General features: G+C 35.2%; 1 protein-coding gene across 3 annotated transcripts in view; it reads right to left on the bottom strand.

Annotated features, from left to right (window-relative positions):
* Positions 1-440: 440 nt before the first annotated feature.
* Positions 441-26,688, bottom strand: part of if (integrin subunit alpha inflated) — a 460,319-nt gene continuing 434,071 nt past the window's right edge. For 2 of the 3 annotated variants that reach the window (XM_072526897.1, XM_072526898.1), the window contains 4 exons: positions 16,347-16,442; positions 13,439-14,121; positions 13,120-13,359; positions 441-1,683 (listed from right to left, as the gene is read on the bottom strand). In XM_072526897.1, coding sequence (XP_072382998.1) covers positions 1,591-1,683; positions 13,120-13,359; positions 13,439-14,121; positions 16,347-16,442 — 1,112 coding nt within the window. In that variant the 3' untranslated portion in view covers positions 441-1,590. The remainder of the gene's footprint in view (positions 1,684-13,119; positions 13,360-13,438; positions 14,122-16,346; positions 16,443-26,688) is intronic. The other variant, XM_072526899.1, reaches the window with a different exon arrangement.

The raw sequence follows: 26,688 nt of genomic DNA, 5'->3' as shown, positions 1-26,688 counted from the left end.
TTTTATATTGGTTGTAACACCAAATCCTCTTCTAGAGGATTATTACTGCCAATTGAATTTTCAAGAGAGACTATAAAATTATAAGCGGGAACAGTGAAATTATTTGAGGAATTTTCGAATTCTTTTTGAATAACAGTTTTTGAGTAATCGATATATTGGTCTGTTTTGAAGAAGTGTCTGTTTTGGATTTATTTTTTAGAGGTTTCTTTTTTGAATAAAGGGGTGGTTTTTTCAGTGGTAGGTACGAACAAGTAATTGGATAACAAACAAAGTAGTAATCCCTTGAGATTACATTGTTCAGCTATGGAGAGCTGGAAAAGAAGAAGAGATGATCTACTAGGTAGTGAGAGACTTTGAGCTTCATTTCTGAGTGTTTTTGTTTATTACTACCTGGGTAATTGGAGGGATGATCTCTAATTAAAAACATAAATAAATAACAATTTTCATTAAGAATTAATATTTTATTCACAATTTGTTATATTTTAATATAGTTACAAAAAATAAACGAACCTATTTAACAAGAAATATTACATAAAACTTTATACAAATTTATAAGTACAGACTTTATCTTTACCACATAGGAGATTGAATGTGATATTTTCGACAACAAAAATTATACTGGGACCGAAACTAAAGAAATCTACAACGATATTTTGACTAAAATAAAAATGTTGCAGATTTGTCCATTTATAATTAAAATTCAAAAGGCACCCTTAGACGCTATTAACCGAGCCTGGTATACATGACGTAAACCTTAAGCAAGCGCCATCTCACTGACAAACGATATGTTTAATTTATAATTTCGCGGGCAATGAAATGAAGTAAAATATTGATTATTCAAATAAATCACATGTCTTAGTAAATAAACCGCGTTCTTTCTGATTTATATTATTTACTTATTTATCTCACAACGAAGATGAAACAAAAGGTTAATGAACGTGTCTTTCAGTAAAATAATCCAATAACAATTCATTTTGTCTAATTGATGTACATAAACATAAACTTATTCAAAAATTATATGAAGATGTATTTATGCGATTTCTTCTAATTTTCATACAAACTCTTTGCTTTGGTACCATACATGATGATGTCTTTTTAAAGGTTACATATAATGCAATGACCAATATGAGTTCAACATATACTCCAGTTTAAATGTAAAAACTATATCATTAATTAATCAAACACAGTAAGTTATACACAGATCATGCTATCATTGTATGACTGCTTTTACAATGTTGTCAAAAATTTTATTTAATAGCTGCTCCGTATTTATATCATTGTTTAATATATTTAATATGCATGTGTAAATATACAAGCGATATTGCCGTTTATTACTTTTAGGGATGCCTAATATACCGTCGATTAAAAATTAAATGGCACGAAGTTAAAAATAATTATCCAATCAATGTTAGACGCCGTATTCGAGTTAACAATTCGATTATACAAAAAAAAAAATAAAAATTATAAAAAATATACATTCGACTAAACACATGTACACACACTCAATAAAAATAAATTAAAAAATCGAGTCTTTTGTTTGTTAGGGCAGTAAATTAGCTACCGAGTGTTTAAATTTGTTATTTGTTCTAATTACAGTGCTTCGTCACCGCTGTGGTAACCGTTCCTGTTGAGTGGTTGCCTTTCGGGAGCTGGAGATGGTCGATTTCTCTTGAAGAAACCACACTGAAAAAAAAAAAAAAAAAATAGGTGTTACGTTTTAACTTCTAAATATAATTATGATAAATGTATTTAACACATTTTAAATTAATGATAAATAATTATGATGAGTGCTTATTTATAGATATGGGTTACTTGATATAAAGGACTGTATAATTCAAAAATAACTTCGAAGAAAATGTGCCTTTAATCTAGTTTTCAAATAAAATAACTGATATTTGCAGGGCCAGACTGGCTCATAAAAAAAGCCACAACCTAAACTCTAAACAAATGCGCCAGATTCTTCCTTAAATTGTTACATCATTTTTTTTTAAATCCTAATAAATGTAAAGTAAATCAATTTTATTTGTGAATTTTTTAAGTTTAATTTTAATTTAAATTCATAAAATAATTTCGATTTTCAAGTGGAAATTACCGGCAGGACGTCCCACGCCACAACATATTTTCTTTTAACATGTTAATTCGAAAAAAATCTATTCAAAGTCTATCAGAATGGAGCCATACCTCTTTTGGTTTGCAGGCCGGGCGATGCCGGCTGGGTGGCTACGTTCACCACGCAACCAACCTCCCCGTCATCCGGACACCGGTCTTCTCCTGCTGGTCTGTTCCTCTCCGTTCCGATCAGGAAAGTAACAAACCAGCAGCGTATGGCCCTTTATGGCGCGATGGTTGGCCAGCTAATATCGATCGAGATCCACCACCGTCCTCTGCACTTACTAACTTTACCAAGCCAAATCGAAGGCAAATATATAAAAAAAGTTTAAAAATAGTTATAAAAATATAGAAAAATGGACATTCACAAACATAGAAAGACAAAAACAAACATCTACGCAGGTCAAATAGATAAAAACTTAACTAGACAAACGTAGACCCCGCGATAGGAAGAAGCCGGTACTTACACTCGAAGTAAAATTGCCATAAGCCACTTATGCTAAGACCTCATAAAATGACTATGAATATGGATACTACCCTGAATTACCTTAGTAAGAAAATTGCGGACGTCTAACCTTGATAGATTAAAAATTCTCAGGACACGAGAATTCGACTGACACCATGTTCCGCGAGCTCCAACGGTTAGAGGTGCCATGCAAATGGTTTTCCCAGGATATCGGGTTTACATGGTCTGAAGGAATCGAGGCTCAGTGTACAGCGCCGTTTTATTGACGGCGGCTGTACTTAGGGGTTCAGAACCCTCCCAGCTGACGGCAACGTCTACGACAATTACCCGCTCATCCTGTTGCGTGACAAGGTCAGGTATCTTTAGAGTCCCGTCATCTTATTCTTGGCTCTGTCTCGCAAATCCATCCTTTCTTTTCAACTGCTTTGCTGATCATGTCTCTTTATTCGGTGCCAGTGTGCCACGGGACACTTTTGTAAAACGTGACTAAGGCTCCCGTTGTGTTCGCATCCCTTTCGGCACCTACGCTCATGTGGTGGATTTGAAGGGATGCCTCTAGTTGGAAGTAGTTTTTCTCGCAGTTGTATTGCCTTATAAAAATCTCTCCTCGACCAGTAGGGCGGTGAATTGTTTATCTAGGCAGAGCTTTCGGAGTGTGAAGAGCCCTGATGAAGTCCGTTTCCACTACAGCCGTCCTCAAGTATCTGACTCAACTCACGTGCGATCGATGCTGAACTGCCAGGCGATGTTTGTGTCCATTTAAGGACCTTCTCCCAGAGCCGTGACATATATGGTAGACTGAGGGTTAATGACGTAGTATCAGTTGCTGAGCTGATCAATTTAGTAATTCTCCTTCTTGATAGCCGGGACGTGCATGGCCATGGCCATGATGCCCAGACCACCCTCTTTAGTGGGAGCGTGGATGTGGGCATCGGCACACGTACGGTTGAGGGACAGAATCTTCCAAACGGCTATACGTACGGACATGTCAACGCCCTTCAGCGTTTTCATCGTGATGGTGGGACTCGACTCTGGAGCTTGACAATATATCGGCAGGACGTCCCACGCCACAATATATTTTCTTTTAACATGTTAATTGGAAAAAAATCTATTCAAAGGCTAAATTATCCTAGACGCTAATGAGACCGCCAAAAGGCGACCCAAAATCATTGAAAAAAAATTTATTTCAATTTCAGTTTTTTGGACTAAAAATTAAATTAATTAATTAATTAATTAAAAATATTAATGAATTTAGTGACTCAAAACTGCGACTACTAAATTAAACCCATGTGGAAAACTCTAAAATTCACAGCTATTCGATATATCGTATTGAGCGCAACAAGAAGCGTACGGGAAAAACATTGTTAGGATTCGGATGCCATTTGTTGAATACACATATTTGGTTATATAGTAGTTGGCGCTTACTATTTTATGGAGTATCGGAACGTTTGAATCAGACAATTGTAGAAAAGTCTTTTGTTTCATGGCAATCTTTGTGTTGAAGCTGTAAACACAGCTGCTTACTTAAAACATACATAGATCTTTGGCTTCTGGTTTAAACAAAATACCGTTTGAAATGTGGACAGATAGTAAACCTGATGTTAGTGGCTTTCGAATATTTGGCAGCAATGTGATGGTACATGTTCCTAAAGAGAAGACACAAAAAAGTTTGAAGTGATTCATTTTGATTTAAAAGATGATCATGAGGCAAATGAAATTCAAGATTCAGTGGGGGAGCAAAACAAAGATAATGTTGAAACTGTTGTAATATTTTTAGTGGCGAAGAATCTAGCTACTATGAGGAAGATAACTTAAGTGATAAATACTTAAGAGCGTAGGCGCAAAATTTCGGGCCAATGCTTTTTAAATGCATTCATTTTTTTTTTTCGAATCCTAAAAAAACTAATTAGTATTTTTGAAAAATTTAAACGCAGAATGAAAGAATACATTATTACTGAGGGCTGAAAGTCCCTGAAAACTTCTATAATGTTTATTTTAATAAGTTACAGGGGTGAAAAAAAAAAGAGAAAATTTAGTGTGATTTTTAATTTCAAATATCTCATTCAAAAAAACTTTTTGTTTATTTTAAGGGACTTTCGGCCCTCGGTAATAATGTAATCTTTCATTCTGCGTTTAAATTTTTCAAAAATATTTTTTAGTTATCTCAGGATTCGAAAAAAATGATTGCATTTAAAAAGCATTGGCCCGAAATTTTGCGCCTACGCTCTTAAGTATAAGGACGTTGTTTGTTGTATCCACTGGCTTCGTTATGTAGGATTCTGGGGCGCAACAATCCTATATGTACAATGTAGATAAGGAGCACAGAAAATTGCATATATATTTTACTTTGCACTTATTGCACTGTATATTTTAGGCTAATTGTGGAATGTCCCACTCTTATATTATAACAGAAACAGAGGATATTGATACCTACTAAGGGCATCCAAATCGTAAAAATGGCCTTTATTTATCTGATACCTGCTACTGGTTGTGTTTTGTTGTATTGTTACGATAATTATCCTGGCCTAAAATAACCGTAAATATTATGACTAATGTGTTCTGTTTTTAGATTTTACGAGAGTATTCTATTAGCCGGCAGAAATTTACCTGAAGGGACCTTCCAGAAACGGTCGAGCCGATGTAAAAATACCCGTTTGCCTTACCGTTATAATTTCGCCGCTAATCGAGAAGGCTGTTCGATGATTCTAGCGTAAAGGCAATGGCATATATAAAGGACATTTTATTTGGAAGGAACAGTTAATTCTGAACCCGCGCTCGCGAATTTGTTACGTTCGCCTATAATAAATTATGTAATAATTAGTGGTTAATAAACTTATATAAATTATCGTGCTTTTTAATAAGAACAATATAATAAATTAATAAAGACATTATAAATTAAATAAAGACAGAGCAGTTAAATAAATTTCATTACAAATGGTGTCAGAGTGAGATCGAACATAAATTAGACTTATAATAATAATACAAGTGAATATAAAATAAATTGTGAAAATGGCTACGATTTATGAGCTGACAGTGACTAATTTAAGAAGACATCTTGAAGACAGAGAATTAGCTTCTACCGGAAAAAAGGCTGAGTTAGTCCAACGACTAAAGAACGCTTTGCTAGAAGAAGGACTAGATCCAGAGACTTATATATTTGAAGACAAACATGATGCTGTCCTCTCGTCGATTTCGAAAATTTCTGGTGACATCGCATCATTAGAGAACAAAGTTTCTGACGATATTTCGAAAGTTTCTTCTGATGTAGCCAAAGTTTCCGGCGACATCGCTTCGTTGGAAGACAAAGTTTCTAACGAGATTTCTTCGCTGGAAAGCAAAGTCTCTGCTAACATCTCTTCGGAAATCTCTAAAGTCACTTCTGAGATGTCTGCCCTGGACGATAGAATATCTTCATTAAAAAACCAAGTTGCTGCCGATATGTTAGCCTTCGAAGAAAAGATATGGAAAGAGATGGAAAAGAAGATGGAGGAAACAGGGACAGCAGAGAGAGGTAACAATCCGATTACAGTGGAGATAAAAGAAGACGAGACGAAATTTAAGTTGGAGACACGGCCGAAATTTGAAGGAAGTGGAGGTTCTATTCATGTTAAAGTCCCAACTTTCGACGGAAAATCATCATGGAACAACTACATGAAACAGTTCGAATCAGCCGCAAGAGCAAATGGATGGTCTGAAAAAGAAAAGGCGGTAAACCTGACTATCGCTCTTCGAGGAGATGCCTTAGATGTGCTTCAGACCATAGCAGTAGAAGAGACCGATGATTTCGAACAACTGAAGAAGAGGTTAAATATGCGATATGGCCACGAACATTTGGAGCATGTATATCAGTCACAGCTTAAAAATCGTAGACAGAAGAAAGATGAGGCTCTTCAAGAATATGAGGTAGATATTGCCAGATTAGTACGATATGCTTATCCAACAGCTCCCGAAGACATGATGGAAAAATTGGCCGTTCAAACGTTTATTGATGGTCTTCGTGATCATGAAATGCAGAGAACACTACGATTAGCTCGTCACAAGACGCTGGTTGATGTCTTATCCGCCGCCCTCGAATACGAGTCAGCTACGCAGGCCTCTGGCGGGTACAGTAAAGTTAGGACTGTAAAAGAGGAAGGAGATGAAGATAAACTTGACCAGCTCTTTAATTTGATAAAAAGCATGACATGCAAGAAAACGAAGACCATAAAATCAAGAAACTCACCATCGGAAAAACCAGAACGAGTCGGCTTTAGGGGAGCAGCTTCGACCCGGAACTTTTCCAAAGACCCTCTTATACTAATAGCTTCTTTGAAATGTCGTGAAGATAGTGTATATGTAGATGGAGAAATAAATGGTAAAAGACATACGTTGTTGGTGGATACCGGAGCGACCAGAACCATTATACGCCCGACAGTTATAAACAGCCGAAAGAAACTGTTACCAACGAGGTTACGACTTCGGACCGCTACAGGTGAAAATGCCAACATTCATGGAGAAATCCAGGTACAATTGGGAATTGGGGCAGAAAAGTTTGTCCATACTGTTATAGTTGCTGACATCGAAGAGGATGTTATATTAGGAATGGACGTAATGAATATGCATGGATTCCAATTGGATTTTAAGAATAAGGTAATCAAAGTTGGCAACGAGGAGGTATTTCTCCATCCACATAATGACAACACTGTGCAAGCAGCCATTACAGAAGATACAGTCGTGCCTGCGAGAAGCGAAACGATCATAGTAGCGCGACTACAGGGAATTGTAGACGAAGGGAGACCTGTTATGATGGAGCCTTGGAACCACGACGATGAGGTTGGCCGTGGAATCATAATTGGAAAGGAATTGGTGACTTCGGCTAAAGAAATTCCTGTGAGACTTATCAATGTCAACGACTACCCAGTGACCATAAAGAAAGAGACAAAAGTAGGAACTTGTGTACCTGTGACATCCATAATTCGTCAGGCGACAACATCTGATAATTCCAACGACAAATTCGACCAAATGGTTGCAGTTGCAGGACAGTCTCTAAATCAGATGGAGAAAAGGAAATTAAGGGAATTTCTTCGGCAGTATCGTGATATTTTCGTACCGAAAGGAGGAAAGACGGGAAGAACTACCGTTGTTAAGCATAAAATTGATACTGGTAATGCTAAGCCAATTCGTCAAACAGCTCGACGATTACCACAGGCGAAGAGAGAGGAAGCTGAAACGATTGTTCAGGAAATGAAGAAAGACGGGGTAATAGAACCTTCTACGAGTCCATGGGTCTCTCCGGTGGTCCTGGTTAAGAAGAAAGACGGAACGACGAGGTTCTGTGTGGATTACCGTTTGCTGAACAACGTTACCAAGAAAGATAGTTATCCTCTGCCTCGGATCGATGACACATTGGACACATTGGCTGGAAGTAAATTGTTTTCTACTTTAGATTTGAAGTCTGGATACTGGCAGGTAGAAATGGACCCAGTCGATAAAGAAAAGACAGCCTTCACCACAGGATCTGGATTGTGGCAATTCAACGTTATGCCATTTGGACTTTGTAATGCTCCTGCGACATTTGAGAGGCTTATGGAAAATGTGTTGAGAGGGTTATCTTGGAAAACATGCCTGGTTTATTTAGATGACATAATCGTCTTGGGGGAGACATTCGAAGATCATTTGAGGAATTTAGAAAACGTTTTTAATCGACTTAAAGCTGCCCAATTGATGCTAAACCCCAAGAAGTGCCAGCTATTTCAAGGTAAAGTCAATTATCTGGGTCATATAGTCAGTAAAGAAGGAGTGGCCGTGGATAAGGGAAAAATCGATTCCATTAAGGAATGGCCAAAACCAACTGACAAACATCAAGTGAGAAGTTTTCTTGGACTATGTACTTACTACCGGAGGTTTATTAAGAAGTTTGCAGATATCGCTAAGCCATTAACGCGACTTACAGAGGAAGCAAGAGAATACCGCTGGGATATAGACTGCCAAAATGCCTTTGAAACGTTGAAAAAGCATTTAATAACAGCACCAATTTTGGGGTATCCACTGCCAGAAGGAGAGTTCAGCTTAGATACGGATGCAAGTAATGTGGGAATTGGAGGAGTGCTGTCTCAGATTCAAGGAGGACAGGAACGAGTCCTCGGATATTTTAGTAAAATTCTTTCAAAACCTGAGCGGAATTATTGCGTCACGAGAAGAGAACTTCTAGCAGTAGTTAAATCAGTAGAGCACTTCTATCAATACCTCTATGGAAGGAAGTTTTTAATCTGAACCGACCATGCCGCCCTTAAGTGGTTGATGCAGTTTAAGAATCCAGAGGGTCAGATAGCCAGGTGGATCGAACGACTCCAAGAATACGATTTTAAGATTGAGCACCGAGCCGGAGTTAGCCACAGAAATGCTGATTCTCTTTCCAGAAGGCCATGCCCCGCAGAGTGTTCCCACTGCAACAAAACGGAATCCAAGGAAGCAGCAGTGCTAAGAACGACGATTGTCAACGACGACTGGACGCCTACTAAGATAAGGGAAGAACAAGAGAGAGATCCAGTTATACAGAAAATCCGAAAATGGAAAGAGGAAAACCGTCGACCACCTTGGCAGGAAATATCAAACCTATGCTCAGTAGTTAAGACGTATTGGGCCCAGTGGGACTCATTTATCATCGAAGATGGCTTGCTCAAACGAGTCCTGGAAAATGATGACGGTTCAGAGAAAAGAAGACAGTTGGTGATCCCAAAGAGCAGAATAGCCGAAGTACTTCGTCAGTTACACGACAGTCCATCGGGAGGGCATTTTGGTGTAAGGAAAACCCTTCAGCGAATTCGGGAACGGTTTTATTGGATGAACAGTTCCGACGACGTAAAAGACTGGTGTAAGAAATGTACTATTTGTGCTACGAGTAGCGGGCCTCACCGGAAAAGGAGAGCTCCTATGAGACAATATAATGTTGGAAGCCCGTTTGAAAGAATAGCTTTGGACATTGCAGGGCCATTTCCAGAAAGTGAAAATGGGGGCAAGTACATGTTGGTAGTAATGGATTACTTCACTAAGTGGGTCGAGATTTATGCACTTCCAGACCAGAAGGCCGCCACCGTTGCAGATAAGTTGATCCAAGAATATATCAGCCGATTTGGAGTGCCTTTGGAGATCCATAGTGACCAAGGCAGGAACTTTGAAAGTGATCTATTCCAAGGAATATGTGATAGACTAGGCATGAAGAAAACAAGAACTACCGCGTATCATCCGCAATCGGATGGTATGGTAGAACGAATGAATAGGACAGTTGGCAAGTATTTGACAAAGATGGTGTCCGATCATCAGCGAGACTGGGACCAATACCTTCCGTTCTTCACAATGGCCTACAGATCTGCTGTTAACGAATCAACGGGCCAGACACCAGCCAGAGTCCTATTCGGACGCGAAATGCGACTACCTTGTGATCTAGAATTTGGGTGTCGACCTGGAGAAGATGTAGCAGGTGAAGATTATGTGATCGAATTACGAAGAAGAATGGACGATGTACATGAGTTGGTCCGTTCCCACCTTCAGATCGCTAGCGACCGAATGAAGAAACGGTACGATACACAAGCCGAAAAGGGTTGCTTTAAGAAGAACGACAAAGTATGGCTGTATAATCCCAAGAAGCGAAAAGGTTGTTCTCCCAAATTGCAGCAGTTTTGGGAAGGTCCATACCTCATCATGGAGAAGATCAACGATGTCATCTACCGAATAAGCAAGATTCCGAGGGGAAAGCCGATGATAGTACACCATAACCGGCTGGCGTCTTTCGAAGGTGACCACGACGTAGATGAAGAAGTGGAAGTAAACCAAGTCCAAGACGTGTCTGACCTCACGTTTGAGGAATTCATGGGTGCCTATGGAGGTACCGGTAAAGCAAGACATGGTGTTACCACTGAAGAAAAGCAAGATCTACTCGCGCTCCCCGATGACTACTCGCTGGCCCTTACCATCCCGGCCAGTATCAAAGACGCACCAGGGTTGGCATCCGTCTTTCGAAGGAAGTTTGGTCGAGTTGCAGAACTTCAATGCCAGGTGCCAGCTCCCGGTAAAACCTTGAAACTCCAAGATGCATCACGTTACCTTTTCTACCTGGTAACAAAAGACACTGCCCGTGACCAACCTACCTACCGAGATGTGTGGGAAGCCTTACTTCAATTGAGAGAGCACGTACTAGAGTCCGACGTGCAAAAGTTAGCCATGCCAAAGTTGGAGTGCCGCCAATTAGATTGGAGGGTTATCCGAAATATGGTGGAGGAGATCTTTAAAGACACCGAAGTCCAGGTGTTAGTCTGTTGCAATCCGCATAGTTACTGGTGCGGAGAGAAAACCGTCCCTTGTCATTTTTATACAACTGGAAGTTGTAAAAGAGGGTCCAGTTGCCGATACCAGCATACAGTTCCGGTTTCAGTCCCGACAAGGTTCCAGGAGGAACCATCTTTTAAGAGGGGGGCAATGTTACGATAATTATCCTGGCCTAAAATAACCGTAAATACTATGACTAATGTGTTCTGTTTTTAGATTTTACGAGAGTATTCTATTAGCCGGCAGAAATTTACCTGAAGGGACCTTCCAGAAACGGTCGAGCCGATGTAAAAATACCCGTTTGCCTTACCGTTATAATTTCGCCGCTAATCGAGAAGGCTGTTCGATGATTCTAGCGTAAAGGCAATGGCATATATAAAGGACATTTTATTTGGAAGGAACAGTTAATTCTGAACCCGCGCTCGCGAATTTGTTACGTTCGCCTATAATAAATTATGTAATAATTAGTGGTTAATAAACTTATATAAATTATCGTGCTTTTTAATAAGAACAATATAATAAATTAATAAAGACATTATAAATTAAATAAAGACAGAGCAGTTAAATAAATTTCATTACAGTATCCACTGGCTTCGTTATGTATGATTCTGAGACGCAATAGTCCTATATGTAGAATGTAGTTAAGGAACGCAGAAAACTGCACTTGTATATTCAAGGGCAATTGTGGGATGTACCACTCTTATATTATAACAGAAATAGCGTATATTATTTATAACGGTGCCCGAATCTTAAAAAGGGCCTTCGAGGGCACCGCACGTCGCATCTATAATATTACATAAACCGGGCAGTTATGCACGTTTTAGAATCGGGTATCAGTATCAACAGCAAAGCATCAAAATCTTTTAACATCCTACAATCGACATTAAAAGATCGTGTGAAAGAAGCAAGAAGTGCATGCTCTGTAGACAATGCCACTAAAAAAGGTAGGTAACATTTACAAATGAATAACTGTTAAAAAATATATTTTGAATTTCTATGTTTTAGGCTTGGGCAGATATAAACCCTTTATAAAATTGTTTGGGTTTACTTTGACTGAAGTTAAAGATCTTGCATATGAACTAGCTGTAAGAAATAATTTACAATATAATTTTGTAATAATGGTCGGCAAACCATGGTTCTACTCGTTTTTGGCTAGACACCCAAAGCTTCGGTTGAGAAAAGTAGAAATTCTTTTTCAAAAGTTAACGGACTCTACCTGAGTCCATATAAAATACCGACGAGACAAGAATAACCACTGTGACAAATAAGCAATCCAAGGTAATTTCTATGAGAGGCAAAAGACAAAATGAAGCTCTCTTATCTGCTGAAAGTGGTACCTTAATTACTGTAGAGATTTGTATGAGTGCAAGTGGTTCCTACATGCCGGCGATGTTGATGTTCCACGGAAGCTTACAAATCCTCGATTCTTGGAACATACTACCCTCGTAAAAAAATATTTTTTGGAAATATGAAAATGTCAAATGAAGCTAAAGAAGTTTCTTTGTAAGTTTCTATAAAACTACAAAATTATTCCGAAAATTATTTCAAATATGACGATTTTTTCAACTGGTACCTGGTATTGTCCGACTCTCCGACTAACAATGGCTAGAATTGATAAATAACTCCTTCAGCACGAAGTTCTATAACCCTTAAAATCTGGGTTTTGATATAGTTACATAAAGTGAGATCTTTTATGGGAGACCATGGAACTAATGATGAGGTTCTAAGAAGAGTTAATGTAAAAAAAATTTTTAAATCTCGTTAAGCAGTGCAAGGTCTTATAATTGGACCATATTCTACGAAATAACAAAAATAATCTCCTGAATGGCATCTTAATGGATAAAGTTGAAGGTCGAAGAGGCCTTGGGTAAAAAAGTACTGGGTAGCAAGTAAATTTTAAATTGTGACATTATACAAAAAAATTACGAAAACAAATTTTAAAACAAAATTTATAGGGATAATCAAAACATCTAATTCAAAAGATTGAGCAGTGTATTTTACATTCATTAAGAAACAATTACTAAAAATAATTTTGATAAAATAATCATACTAATAATCATACTTCAGCGAACCATTGATAGCTTATATTTTCTTATTCTGCTCTTAGAAATTATTTAAGTATTTTTTTTTAAGTTAACTTATAAGCAACATTTTTATGGAAACAAGACTAAGTTAGAGAAATGTTAAAATATAAAAAGCATTTGGCATCATAAAGACTTATTTCATCGTTTAAGGCTTACCTTGCTTAACAGCCATATAAGAAGTAATAACATCACAATTCCAGCCACCGCTGATACGATATAAATCCATAATGGGGCTACTTCTGGAACAATCTCTGTTTCTTTGGCAGGTATTTCAGTAAATATTTCATATTTCTTCAGTACTTGTTTCTGTTTTTCTATTGCTCCCACGTATGGTAAGTCTGTGATCGACCCTACCATCATGGATGATAGTTTTATAGCTTGGTCACCACCAGAAAGCTAAAAATATGTAAAATATTCAAACTCAGAAAAATTGTATTTTTTGTCATATATGTCATGTGTATTATGTAATACTTACTTCTCTAAGTGCTCTGACATTCAGTCTGGACCTCAAAGCAATATAGACATCCTTGTCTCTATCCAAAGCTCCAACAACGCACCTAATGTATATACATTTGGTAGCATTGCACTTAATTAGAGCTTGTATGTTAGCATAGGGATCAATATCAGTCAATATTTGCCTTTTCGTTCTTGAATGCCTTCGTGGAGCATCGTTCTGAACGTCATCTTCAACTGAGTTGTGGAAGTAAGTCGTAGGAAGCTTGCCGCTGGTAAAGGAACCGCCTTCCGCAGACCATTCTCTTCTATATCCTCCAGCTCCTGAACCCTGTCCACGACTGGATGTGCTTTGTCCTGAACTTTGTCCATAAGTAGACGAACCTTGTCCATAATTCGAGCTGCTTGCACTTCCTCCATAGTTTGAACTGAGTCCATAGCCCGAACTTCCCCCATAATTAGAGTTTCCTCTATAGTTGGAACTTCCACCGAAGTTGGAAGACTGGCCTCCGCTGCCTCTGTAGGATTCTTCGCGTGTTCTTGAATTTAGATTTTCTCCTCCGCCTAAGTTGATGGTTTGAACGGTGAATCCTGAGCCTAAATCGTTGAGGTTACTGCTAAATGTGTGAGATTCGCCAGAGGAGATGTCTATAGGGAAGGACGTGCTACTTTCAATCACGAAAGTTTTGTTAAAGATGATTTCGCCTGTAAAATTGTACAATCATTAATTAATATACTGTAGAATATGTATTAATTTTGATTACAAAAAAAAGGCGTATTCATGGGGAGACACATTTAGATATTTAGTTTTATTTAGAAAAATATAGAAAAATATTCATCAAATATATTAAAATGACTAATACAGATAATATATTAAGTTTTGTATCATTGTTTTAATCATAACAAATCATAACGGATCATAATAGAATGATAAACAAAACGACAAACACATAGGTATATTAGATTAATAAGAAAAAAAGTTTCCATACTGATTTGTGAAAATTGTTCCTAATTTTTTAGAGGAAGAATATTGAGGTATGATAAGCTAGATTTTACGAACTGAAATCAATCCTTACAAACAGTAGAAAACATTCTACTTTACTGAAAATTTTGGTCCTGAAACATATATTTATGGATTCATATATGTTTAATCGCATCATCCATTCTCCCATAAGAATTCTGTAAATAAAGGTTTTGCTGATAGATCTATAAAACGAACAGATCCAGAATATAGACCAACTGCAATAAAAAAAAGCAAAACATGCCCTCTTAAGTAATGCATATCCGGAATATCTAATCGAAACGGTTTTTAAATCAAGACTAAATAAATTTTACAATAATATCAATAACAATAAAATCAACAGTACCAAGAGTATCTATACAACTCATCCATATATAAACGGTTTATCTGTACAACATAAAGGCAACAACCTTTTAAATAAATATTTAAACTAAAACTAAAAACTAAAAACAAAAACTCCAAAACTTAAAAAACCACATGTTGTTTACGAGATACCTTGTATTTACTGGAAGGTGTCTATATTGGGCAACCTAGTCAACTGCTTCAATCCAGAATTCGTTCCCACAAATACTTACACTTTTAAGTCTAGTGTGCCGGCAACGTCGTCTGCAATAACCATTTCCATTGCCTTATTTTTTCTCTAGTGGCAGATCTTGCTTGGCCAATCCTAGAATGTATTTCTTCGTTATTCCCTGCTTTTGATGTTATTTTAACCAAGTATTTGAAGGGTTCAGCTGATTTTATAGTTCCCATTTCAATTTGTAGGCTTTCTGATTTTTCTCCTGTAACTAATTACTCGGTTCTTTATATATTAATTGTAAAGCCCCACTTGGTTTACTCCTCCTCCAGTTTTCTGAGCATATAGTCTATATCGCTCTCGTCTTCAGAGCCTCTCGTATTGTATCGTATACAATCTCTCGTCTTCGATTAATATGCCTATATTGCAGCATTTTCTTCTCCACACTAAAGAATTTTGAAGAGTGGAGGTGCTACGCAGCAGCTTTGCTTTAGACCCTTACTAATAGGAATTTCTCTAGTTTGTTTCTAGTTTTATGTTTATCGTCATATTTTTGAAAAGCTGTTGTACTACTTTTATATATTTTTTTATTTATTCCTTGTTTTCCATTGCTACCCAGAGCATTGAAAGTGCTGATTTAAATAGTAACAATCTTAAAGTTGTAACATATCTATACTTTACCTCTTTTGACAACAACACCAAAGATACAACTATGTAAACATAATTAATGACAGTAAGCAATGGTACATCAGATATCAGTTTTTACTCTGTGTTCGTTCATTAATGTTAGTGCTTCGTTTTACGTGTTCGTAAGATATTATATGTTCTACAATAACATCTTATTATCAATTCTTGTACATTTTAGAATCTCGTCAAAGGCAAGGATTACCTGCCGAAACGTTGATTTTAAAGAAATAATAAAATCTAGTTCCAAATTTAACAGTAGAAGTCAAAGTATCAGCGAATTCTTTTACTCCCACTTCTTCCAATGTTAATACGTAAAACCTCAGTATACTTACAGGAAACACAACCGAAGCCATGAAGTATGACCACAACCATGAGCATCAGTATAATCTAAATTGACGTTTTTTTGGTGTCGAAACATGAGGTATATTACAATACAATAAAATACTACAGATAATGGTACCTCAGAATAAAAAAAATGTACTCGTGTTATATTAAATCTAACTTGGTAGCAAAAAAAAAATAAAAATGATTATTTTTGGGAAGCATTATAAAAAATTTTTGCTCTTAAAACTATTGGCGTAAGCGAAAACAGCAGCTGCAGAATTGATGTATTTATAGGATGATATATGAGATATTATAAAGAAAAAACCTTACCCAATATGAATAATAAACCTAAGAACTACTCTTATGTAAATATATGCTTACTTGGATTCTTGGCAGCATGGTACTTTCCTTGTGAATCAAAATATCCGGTAACTATTCTTTTATTACCATACCGATCATAACTACTGGAGCTGGTTCCTAGAATCAAATGTTAAAAAGGAAGTTTCTTTTGTTGTAAATTCTGTATTGAGAAACTACGGGATCTACTACAGCTATTTCTAACTTTTGGATTATCGGCTGTTTATTAAAAGTAGAAATGCTTGAATATTAATTGATGGATTCGACCGTTACTTGATGGAAATTCATTTTATGTAACAATAAAACACTGAAAACTTTGTTTTCAAAACTTCCACAAATTTTTATTTTAAATTATTATCACTACAGCTGTTTCGGCTGATTGCCTTTCTCAAGTGATCTGTTTTTGTCATGGGTTTACACTTTATAGTCTCTAATGAAATAAGTTGAGGAGGGGAGAACTGTTTGTCTCAAGCTGGTCATTCAGAATTATATCTGTGTTTTTTAATTTGTTGATCTCCATAGATTCTAACAAAGATAGCTTAAGGCCTTTATTTTGAATGTGTAGAATTTTAAATTCGTCATCAAAAGAATGATTATGATCTAGAAGGTGAAGTGCGTATGTAGAATCTGTTTTTCTATTATTGAAAGCCCTTTTATGTTCTGCTATTCGTTTATTAAAATTTCTACCTGTTTGACCAATGTAAGTTTTTGGGCAGTCGCCACATTTAAGTTTGTACACACTACTGTGTAAGTGTTTTTTATGTTGGCTCTTATTGTTTTTAATATATTTGCCTAGGTTATTATTTGTTCTGAAAGCTGGTGTTATTCCTTTCTTTTTTATGTGTTTGGCTATTTTTGTTGATATTTTGCCTGTATATGTAATCGAGCAGAAGGTACTGGGTTTTTTCTCTGGTGGTGGAAATACTAAGTTCAGGGCTTTCTTGTGTAGTTTTTGATTTAACATTTTATTAATTGTTTGTTCGTTGTATCCATTGTTTACTGCTATTTGTTTAATGATATTTAATTCTGTCTCAAAATTGTATTTTGACATAGGAATTGCTGTTAATCTATGTAACATACTATGATAGGCTGCCAGTTTATGTTGTGTGGGATGGGATGATGAATTGTGAATAGTCGTGTCAGTATGGGTAGGTTTATGAAATATGGAGAAGTCATGTTTGTTTTTAAGTCTGGTAATTTTTAAATCTAAAAAATTTATGGATTGATTTTGTTCTGTTTCTATTGTAAATTCAATATGACTATGAAGAGAATTAATATAAGATAGAAATTGGTCGAGTTGCCTGTTAGTTCCTGTGAAACATACCAGTACGTCGTCTACGTATCTCCACCAATATAAAAACTGTTTGAATATGGGATGTTTTGAAATCTTTGTCTCTAGATGATCCATAAAAATATCTGATAACAATGGGCTTAAAGGATTGCCCATTATAAGTCCTGCACTGTTATTTGTATATAATTCATTATTAAATTCAAAGTAGTCCTGGTTTATGCAAACTTCAAGAAGATGTAAAATTTCAGATGTAATGATTGGATTTGTATTATTTTGGTCTAAAAGGTTTTTTACTAGAATAAAAGTTTCTGTTGGAGGGATACTAGGAAAAAGATTTTTTACGTCAAATGAAATTAATCTGGAGTTGTTAGGTAACTGAAAATGTTGTATTTTATTAACTAGCTCTATTGTATTTTTTATGGTAAATTTAGGTAAAAATTTAGTGTGTTCTAAAATAATCTCTAACAGTTTTTTTGAAAGTTTATATGACGGAGCTGTATAAAAAGACACTACCGGTCTTATTGGGTGATGCGGTTTGTGTAGTTTAATGAAAGAGTATAATTTAGGAGGCTGTGGGTTCATGATACTGAGGTATTTCTGTTCTATTGGATTTACTATTGATTTTGAATTTTCTAACGCTAGCTTAATTTGTTTTTGATACTTTTCTGTTGGATCTTTGTGTAACGTTTTAATGTTTTGATTATTTAAAAATTCTATTGTTTTGTTATTATATTCTATTTTATCTATAGCAATAGTAGTGTTACCTTTGTCTGCTTTTGTAAACACTATGTTGTTTTCTATTGATTTATTTTTAATTGAAATGGCTGTTTTATTCTCTTTGTAACAGGAATTTTTGGTTTCACTACACACATCTGTAATAGATTTTGCAATTATACTTTTTTCGATATTGTTAGCAGTTTTGTTTAATGCTACTTCACATTCTACACCTAAATATTCTAAAGTTTTCTGATTATTATGTTGGGGCAAGTTGTGTTTAAATCCTTTCTCTAAAAGTTGTATCTCGCTATTACTAAATTTAGTATCTGTTAAATTTATAAATCTATTGAAAAAATTATGGTTCGAAAAACTTTTTGTATAATGAATATTGGGTTTTTTACTATTGCAAATTAAATTATTTAGTTTTTTACACTGTGTATTGAATTTTTTATCTATTACATTATCTATATTAATTCTCACGTTAGAATCTAGGATATCAAATTCTATATTATTTAATCTATAATTTAATTCTGAGTGACATACCTTAAGATAAACAGCTATGATATCTCGCTTCTTGTATTGGTATTTTCTGTCGTCTTTCAGCCATCTTCATTATATCTGTGTTTTTTAATTTGTTGATCTCCATAGATTCTAACAAAGATAGCTTAAAAGGGCTTTCAATAATAGAAAAACAGATTCTACATACGCACTTCACCTTCTAGATCATAATCATTCTTTTGATGACGAATTTAAAATTCTACACATTCAAAATAAAGGCCTTAAGCTATCTTTGTTAGAATCTATGGAGATCAACAAATTAAAAAACACAGATATAATTCTGAATGACCAGCTTGAGACAAACAGTTCTCCCCTCCTCAACTTATTTCATTAGAGACTATAAAGTGTAAACCCATGACAAAAACAGATCACTTGAGAAAGGCAATCAGCCGAAACAGCTGTAGTGATAATAATTTAAAATAAAAATTTGTGGAAGTTTTGAAAACAAAGTTTTCAGTGTTTTATTGTTACATAAAATGAATTTCCATCAAGTAACGGTCGAATCCATCAATTATTTAAAAGAAGTCAGTACAGGACTTTTGACCATATTGTTTTCAAGATTACTTTTGAAACGTAGACTGGCGACACAAAACATCTGGTTTTTTAAATATGTGTTTACAAAATAAAGTGTTCCCGAAGTATATTCAGTTAAAAACCAAGAACCACAGCCCCGCCGCACAAAAAGGGATACATCACGGCCAGACCAGATGGCTGAAAGACGACAGAAAATACCAATACAAGAAGCGAGATATCATAGCTGTTTATCTTAAGGTATGTCACTCAGAATTAAATTATAGATTAAATAATATAGAATTTGATATCCTAGATTCTAACGTGAGAATTAATATAGATAATGTAATAGATAAAAAATTCAATACACAGTGTAAAAAACTAAATAATTTAATTTGCAATAGTAAAAAACCCAATATTCATTATACAAAAAGTTTTTCGAACCATAATTTTTTCAATAGATTTATAAATTTAACAGATACTAAATTTAGTAATAGCGAGATACAACTTTTAGAGAAAGGATTTAAACACAACTTGCCCCAACATAATAATCAGAAAACTTTAGAATATTTAGGTGTAGAATGTGAAGTAGCATTAAACAAAACTGCTAACAATATCGAAAAAAGTATAATTGCAAAATCTATTACAGATGTGTGTAGTGAAACCAAAAATTCCTGTTACAAAGAGAATAAAACAGCCATTTCAATTAAAAATAAATCAATAGAAAACAACATAGTGTTTACAAAAGCAGACAAAGGTAACACTACTATTGCTATAGATAAAATAGAATATAATAACAAAACAATAGAATTTTTAAATAATCAAAACATTAAAACGTTACACAAAGATCCAACAGAAAAGTATCAAAAACAAATTAAGCTAGCGTTAGAAAATTCAAAATCAATAGTAAATCCAATAGAACAGAAATACCTCAGTATCATGAACCCACAGCCTCCTAAATTATACTCTTTCATTAAACTACACAAACCGCATCACCCAATAAGACCGGTAGTGTCTTTTTATACAGCTCCGTCATATAAACTTTCAAAAAAACTGTTAGAGATTATTTTAGAACACACTAAATTTTTACCTAAATTTACCATAAAAAATACAATAGAGCTAGTTAATAAAATACAACATTTTCAGTTACCTAACAACTCCAGATTAATTTCATTTGACGTAAAAAATCTTTTTCCTAGTATCCCTCCAACAGAAACTTTTATTCTAGTAAAAAACCTTTTAGACCAAAATAATACAAATCCAATCATTACATCTGAAATTTTACATCTTCTTGAAGTTTGCATAAACCAGGACTACTTTGAATTTAATAATGAATTATATACAAATAACAGTGCAGGACTTATAATGGGCAATCCTTTAAGCCCATTGTTATCAGATATTTTTATGGATCATCTAGAGACAAAGATTTCAAAACATCCCATATTCAAACAGTTTTTATATTGGTGGAGATACGTAGACGACGTACTGGTATGTTTCACAGGAACTAACAGGCAACTCGACCAATTTCTATCTTATATTAATTCTCTTCATAGTCATATTGAATTTACAATAGAAACAGAACAAAATCAATCTAAAAATTTTTTAGATTTAAAAATTACCAGACTTAAAAACAAACATGACTTCTCCATATTTCATAAACCTACCCATACTGACACGACTATTCACAATTCATCATCCCATCCCACACAACATAAACTGGCAGCCTATCATAGTATGTTACATAGATTAACAGCAATTCCTATGTCAAAATACAATTTTGAGACAGAATTAAATATCATTAAACAAATAGCAGTAAACAATGGATACAACGAACAAACAATTAATAAAATGTTAAATCAAAAACTACACAAGAAAGCCCTGAACTTAGTATTTCCACCACCAGAGAAAAAACCCAGTACCTTCTGCTCGATTACATATACAGGCAAAATATCAACAAAAATAGCCAAACACATAAAAAAGAAAGGAATAACACCAGCTTTCAGAACAAATAATAACCTAGGCAAATATATTAAAAACAATAAGAGCCAACATAAAAAACACTTACACAGTGGTGTGTACAAACTTAAATGTGGCGACTGCCCAAAAACTTACATTGGTCAAACAGGTAGAAATTTTAATAAACGAATAGCAGAACATAAAAGGGCTTTCAATAATAGAAAAACAGATTCTACATACGCACTTCACCTTTTAGATCATAATCATTCTTTTGATGACGAATTTAAAATTCTACACATTCAAAATAAAGGCCTTAAGCTATCTTTGTTAGAATCTATGGAGATCAACAAATTAAAAAACACAGATATAATTCTGAATGACCAGCTTGAGACAAACAGTTCTCCCCTCCTCAACTTATTTCATTAGAGACTATAAAGTGTAAACCCATGACAAAAACAGATCACTTGAGAAAGGCAATCAGCCGAAACAGCTGTAGTGATAATAATTTAAAATAAAAATTTGTGGAAGTTTTGAAAACAAAGTTTTCAGTGTTTTATTGTTACATGCTTGAATATTAGTTTATAGGATAGTACTAAGTTACAACAACTTTATACAAGCAATTTAGGAAGGTCCTTTGTTCATGCCAATGTTTTATTGGCGTCAAACGATTCTTTAGATATAAGAAAATGCAACATTATTATCCTTAAAACTCTGCGTTCGTCGGTTAACGGAATTTGGTAATGTGTTTTTAATATTATATCTGCTTCCATTGCCATAGTGTAGTTAATCGTGGTCATTATTTGTTGTTATGGTTTATTTTCTCTTTTGATGGTTTGATAAGTAAACTCCTTTGAAATGAAAAGCATGTTGTAGTCTCCTTTTAGCTAAATACAAGGATTCCAGCGAATTTTTAACTTCTTTATGTCGTCCGAATAATACGTTTCTGAAAATACGTTTCAAATGAGAAAGTAATGCGATCCCCAACTCATAAATTTTTGCTATCGACATAAGGCTTTTGTGGGCCGGTGCATGATCTTAGAGAAACACTTTTTAGAAACAGCGAGTTCCTACCATAATTTGTCCAATAATGTACATTAATATAGTGGCTAGTGATAGTTTAACCTTTTTCAAGATAGTCAATTAAAAGCATGCCTTTGCATTCCCAAAATACAGTGAAAATAACCTTTTCAATCAATTGAGCCACTCTTTTGCACTTCATATGATCGAAACACTGCTGAGAAGTGGTCACACGATTGTGTGTTTTTGGTCGTGACATATCCTAATGCGAATAGTTCGTAATCCGACAAATGGTAACGGACAATTCGTAACGCCATTAATTCATAACGGCGACACTTCATAACATCGACACTTCGTAACTATGACCATTAGTAACGGTATAATTCGTAACGTCAAAACGAATGATTTTGTTTATTTTGTTAATGTGGTAACTAACTTTTATTACAACTGCAATTGGATGATGTTATGCAAAAAGGAGTTAAACCACAAAACATTAAAAATTAAGTTAACCTAATCACAAAAATCACAAACTGATTTAAGTCACATCAGTATTTAAAAGAGTGATGTAAGTGAAATTTTAACCCACAATCTGTGATTAATCAACCTGGATTTACGCAAAAAACGTTTAACCACGAATTCACGCTAAAAACCACTAAACGCATAGTCAGTTAAAATAAACACTTAACATCATGTATTAACTCACATTGGACTTAATAACAGCTAAACAGCATATTGGAGAATCGTCGTTCATCATCATCATCATCATCATCAATCAGCCCTGAGTTGTCCATTGTTGAACATAGGCCTCCTCTAGACTTTTCCATCTGCTTCTGTTCTGCGCCTCTGCTATCCAATTGGTCACGATTTTTTTGAGGTCGTCGGTCAATCGCGTTGGGGGTCTTCCTCGGCTTCGCTTGTCAGCCCGTGGTCTCCACTCAAGCAATTTTTTGTCCAACTGTCGTCTTTCATTCTTGCAACATGTCCTGCCCATCTCCATTTTTGCCTTGTAATATGTTCGATAATGTCTTCCACTCCGGTTCGTCTACGAACTTCCTCGTTTCTTATTCTATTGCTTAAGTTTATTCCAAGCATTGATCTCTCCATCTTTCGTTGTGTCCCTCTCAATTTTTCGGCTGATGTTTTTGTGAGAGTTAAGGTTTCTGCTCTGTATGTGAGGACTGGTAGAAAGCACTGGTTAAAAGCTTTTCTTTTTAAATGGATCGGTATATTTGTTTTAAATACGTCTCTCATTTTTCCGAATGCAGCCCAACCCAGACTTATTCTTCTGAGTAGCTCGTATGTTTGGTTATCTCGCGTTAACCTTATTTCGTGACCCAAATACACATATTTTTCCACAAGTTCTATGGGCGACTTTTCGATTTCTATTAGCTCATTGGGGACGAGATTGGTCATCATTTTTGTGTTTCCATAGTTTATTTTTAAACCGACTTTCTGGGTTACTTGCTGTAGTTGTTGTAGCATAACTCTGGCTTCTCCTAAGTTGTCTGTTATGAGAACAATATCATCGGCATATCTGAGATGATTGAATATCTTTCCATAAATGCTAATACCCTTTGATTCCCACTCTAGCCGTTTAAATGCGTACTCCATAACTGTTATAAATAGTTTTGGCGACAAGGTATCTCCCTACCGCACCCCTCTGCCAATTTTTATCTTCTCAGTCATGCAATGGAGGTTAACGTTTGTTGTCGCATTTTCGTATATATTTCGAATAATATTTGCATACCTGTGATCTATTCTGCATTCTGATAGTGCTTTTAAGATAGCAACTGTTTCGACTGTGTCAAATGCTTTGTGGAAGTCGACAAAGATAAGAGCAAGGGGTCTGTTATATTCGATAGACTTTTCAACTAGAGTTTTAAGGCATTGCAAATGGTCGTTTGTTCCGTGTCCCGCTCGAAATCCTGCCTGTTCTTCTGATTGATAGGAATCGAGTTTTGCTTCTAATTTGTTTGTCAGTATTCGAATAAAGAACTTGTATAGGTGGTTAAGCAAACTAATTAGCCTATAGTTTTCGAGATCTGATTTATCCCCTTTTTTGTGGAGGAGGATTGTAACCGAATTCTTCCATTTACTTGGAATGTTTTCACTATGCAGACATAGATTAAAAAGTGTTTGGATTCGGGACATCAAAAGTGGACCTCCTAGTTTAATTGTCTCAATGACTACACCATCTTCCCCCGGAGCTCTATTATTTTTCATATTTTTGAGGGCATGTTGAATTTCCTCTCGTGATATATCTGATATATCCTCCGATCCTACATTATGTACCTTTTGTATTGGTTGTTCGATGAGCTCTAGAATAACTTGACTTTTATATAATGTTTCATAGAAACTATAGAATCGAATCGTCGTTATCTTCTGTTATTTGGTGAATAATACGAGGATCAAAAAGTGGGGAATTAAATAGACTTCTTGATGAAAAAATAACAAAAGTCATCAATTATATTAAGCTTTTCCTAGGTATATGGCGCAGCATTACTGTAGGGTTGATACATAATCGCATTATCTTAACGCTAATCTGAACTTACACAAAATGTAAAATTTGTATGAGAACAGTGTAGAAGACGGTGATAACCTAGTTAGCTTTTCCGTTTGCAAAAAATGTTTCTATTCTGAATTTGCGTTTCCAGAAACCTAAAAAGGACACCCGTATGAACTGCAACATATTCCAATAACAAAGAAAAAGGCCTTATAGGTGAAGCGGCATATAATCTAAAATTAAAACATTCCAAACATATTAAAAAGGCAGAAGGTTTATTTAAAAAAATGAGAAAAGATCTCAATCTGCAAAAGAGAATCCTGAATTAGAAACTTTAACATTTGATCTCCAAAGGACCCATTTTTTCAGTTGCCGACTGGAATAACATATTACAAAACGGCAGTTGAATTTGTACAACCTTAGCATCCATGTTGGTAGCACAGGAAACTGGGTTTTTAATGTTTGGCTTGAACATGAAGCTGGGAAACGAACCCAAGAGGTGCGATCCTGTTTAAGGAAGTACATAAAAGATCATGTTAATCCACCTGTTAAAAGCTTGGTTCTGTGGTCGCAGTTTCAGTGGTCAAAGCCATAATAATAATCTAGTACTTTTAGTGACGCATACATTGCATTGCACTTTACAATTCTTATTACCAGGACATACTTTTCTGCTCAATGATTCAGAATTTGGGGATGGTCAGCGATCTTTAAAGTTCCAACATGTCTTATTCACGGATGTAGACTACATTAACGTTATGAAAGAATGTAGGAGAAAAGATTGTTGTTAACATAATAGAAACAAGGGAAATGGTTTCAATTGACAAACTGTTGGAATGTATCACAAACAGCAAAGGTAACTCAAAGAAAGTGAATGGGTCCAAACTTATGAAATCTAAATGTTAAAAAGTGAGCTTTTCTTGCTTTACACTACATGAAACCAGAAATAGCAGAAGAAAAAAACCAGTATTCAAAGAAAAATTAAAGATCTCAAAGAAATGCTTAAGCTAGTACCACAAGATTTAAAAGCATTTTATAATTTCTTAAGCACAGCTGAACAGGATGACTTTTTTGGTGATGATGATGGTTTTGGAGTAGGAACTGTAGACTTCGACATTGATGAAGAAGATTAAAATTATTTGAAACACTTGTAAACATTTGGTGTATCATAGTTAGGTATACCATATTAAAACATGTGATTTGCAACAGATCAAGCAATTTTCAAGTTATTTATTTTCAAAATCAGACTTGTGTGGGTTAATTCTTTTTTACATAACACCATCCAATTGAAATTACGTTTATCAATTTAATGAACCATCATCAATATAACTATTTTTAACACATTTAATATTTCGTGGAGATATATATTTTGAAAATTGTGTCTTACAATAGAAATAATCTACTTGTCACAGGAAATACAATTTAAAATTGTCCCTTTTATTGTTCCTTGAATTTGCATATAAAAGGTTTAAGCACATAACCATATTAGAAATTCCCAACTTTCTAAGTAAACATTTTATAAAGAAATATATATAAATTGAAAAGAAATATAAATTGTATTGATTATTATGATAAACACACAAGGGCGTATCCAGAGAGGGGGCCATGGGGGCCATGCCCCCACCCCCCCCCCCGAGAATAGCACCTACACAATAACACCATTTGTGAAGACTTTGTCAAGTTCGATGAGAACATGAAACTAATTAGTGATAATCAAGAAAGAGGAGAAGAACAACGTCTGACAGGAGAAGCCTTGGGAAAAATAGTACTAAACTGTAATCGTTGTGTGTGACAGTTGTAGCGAATTGCGATACATT

The sequence above is a fragment of the Diabrotica undecimpunctata genome, chromosome 3 (assembly GCF_040954645.1).
Source record: "Diabrotica undecimpunctata isolate CICGRU chromosome 3, icDiaUnde3, whole genome shotgun sequence".
Classification (NCBI taxonomy): Eukaryota; Metazoa; Arthropoda; class Insecta; order Coleoptera; family Chrysomelidae; genus Diabrotica; species Diabrotica undecimpunctata.
The sequence above is the reverse complement of the archived record's forward strand: the minus strand, read 5'-3'. Positions and strand labels throughout refer to the sequence as shown.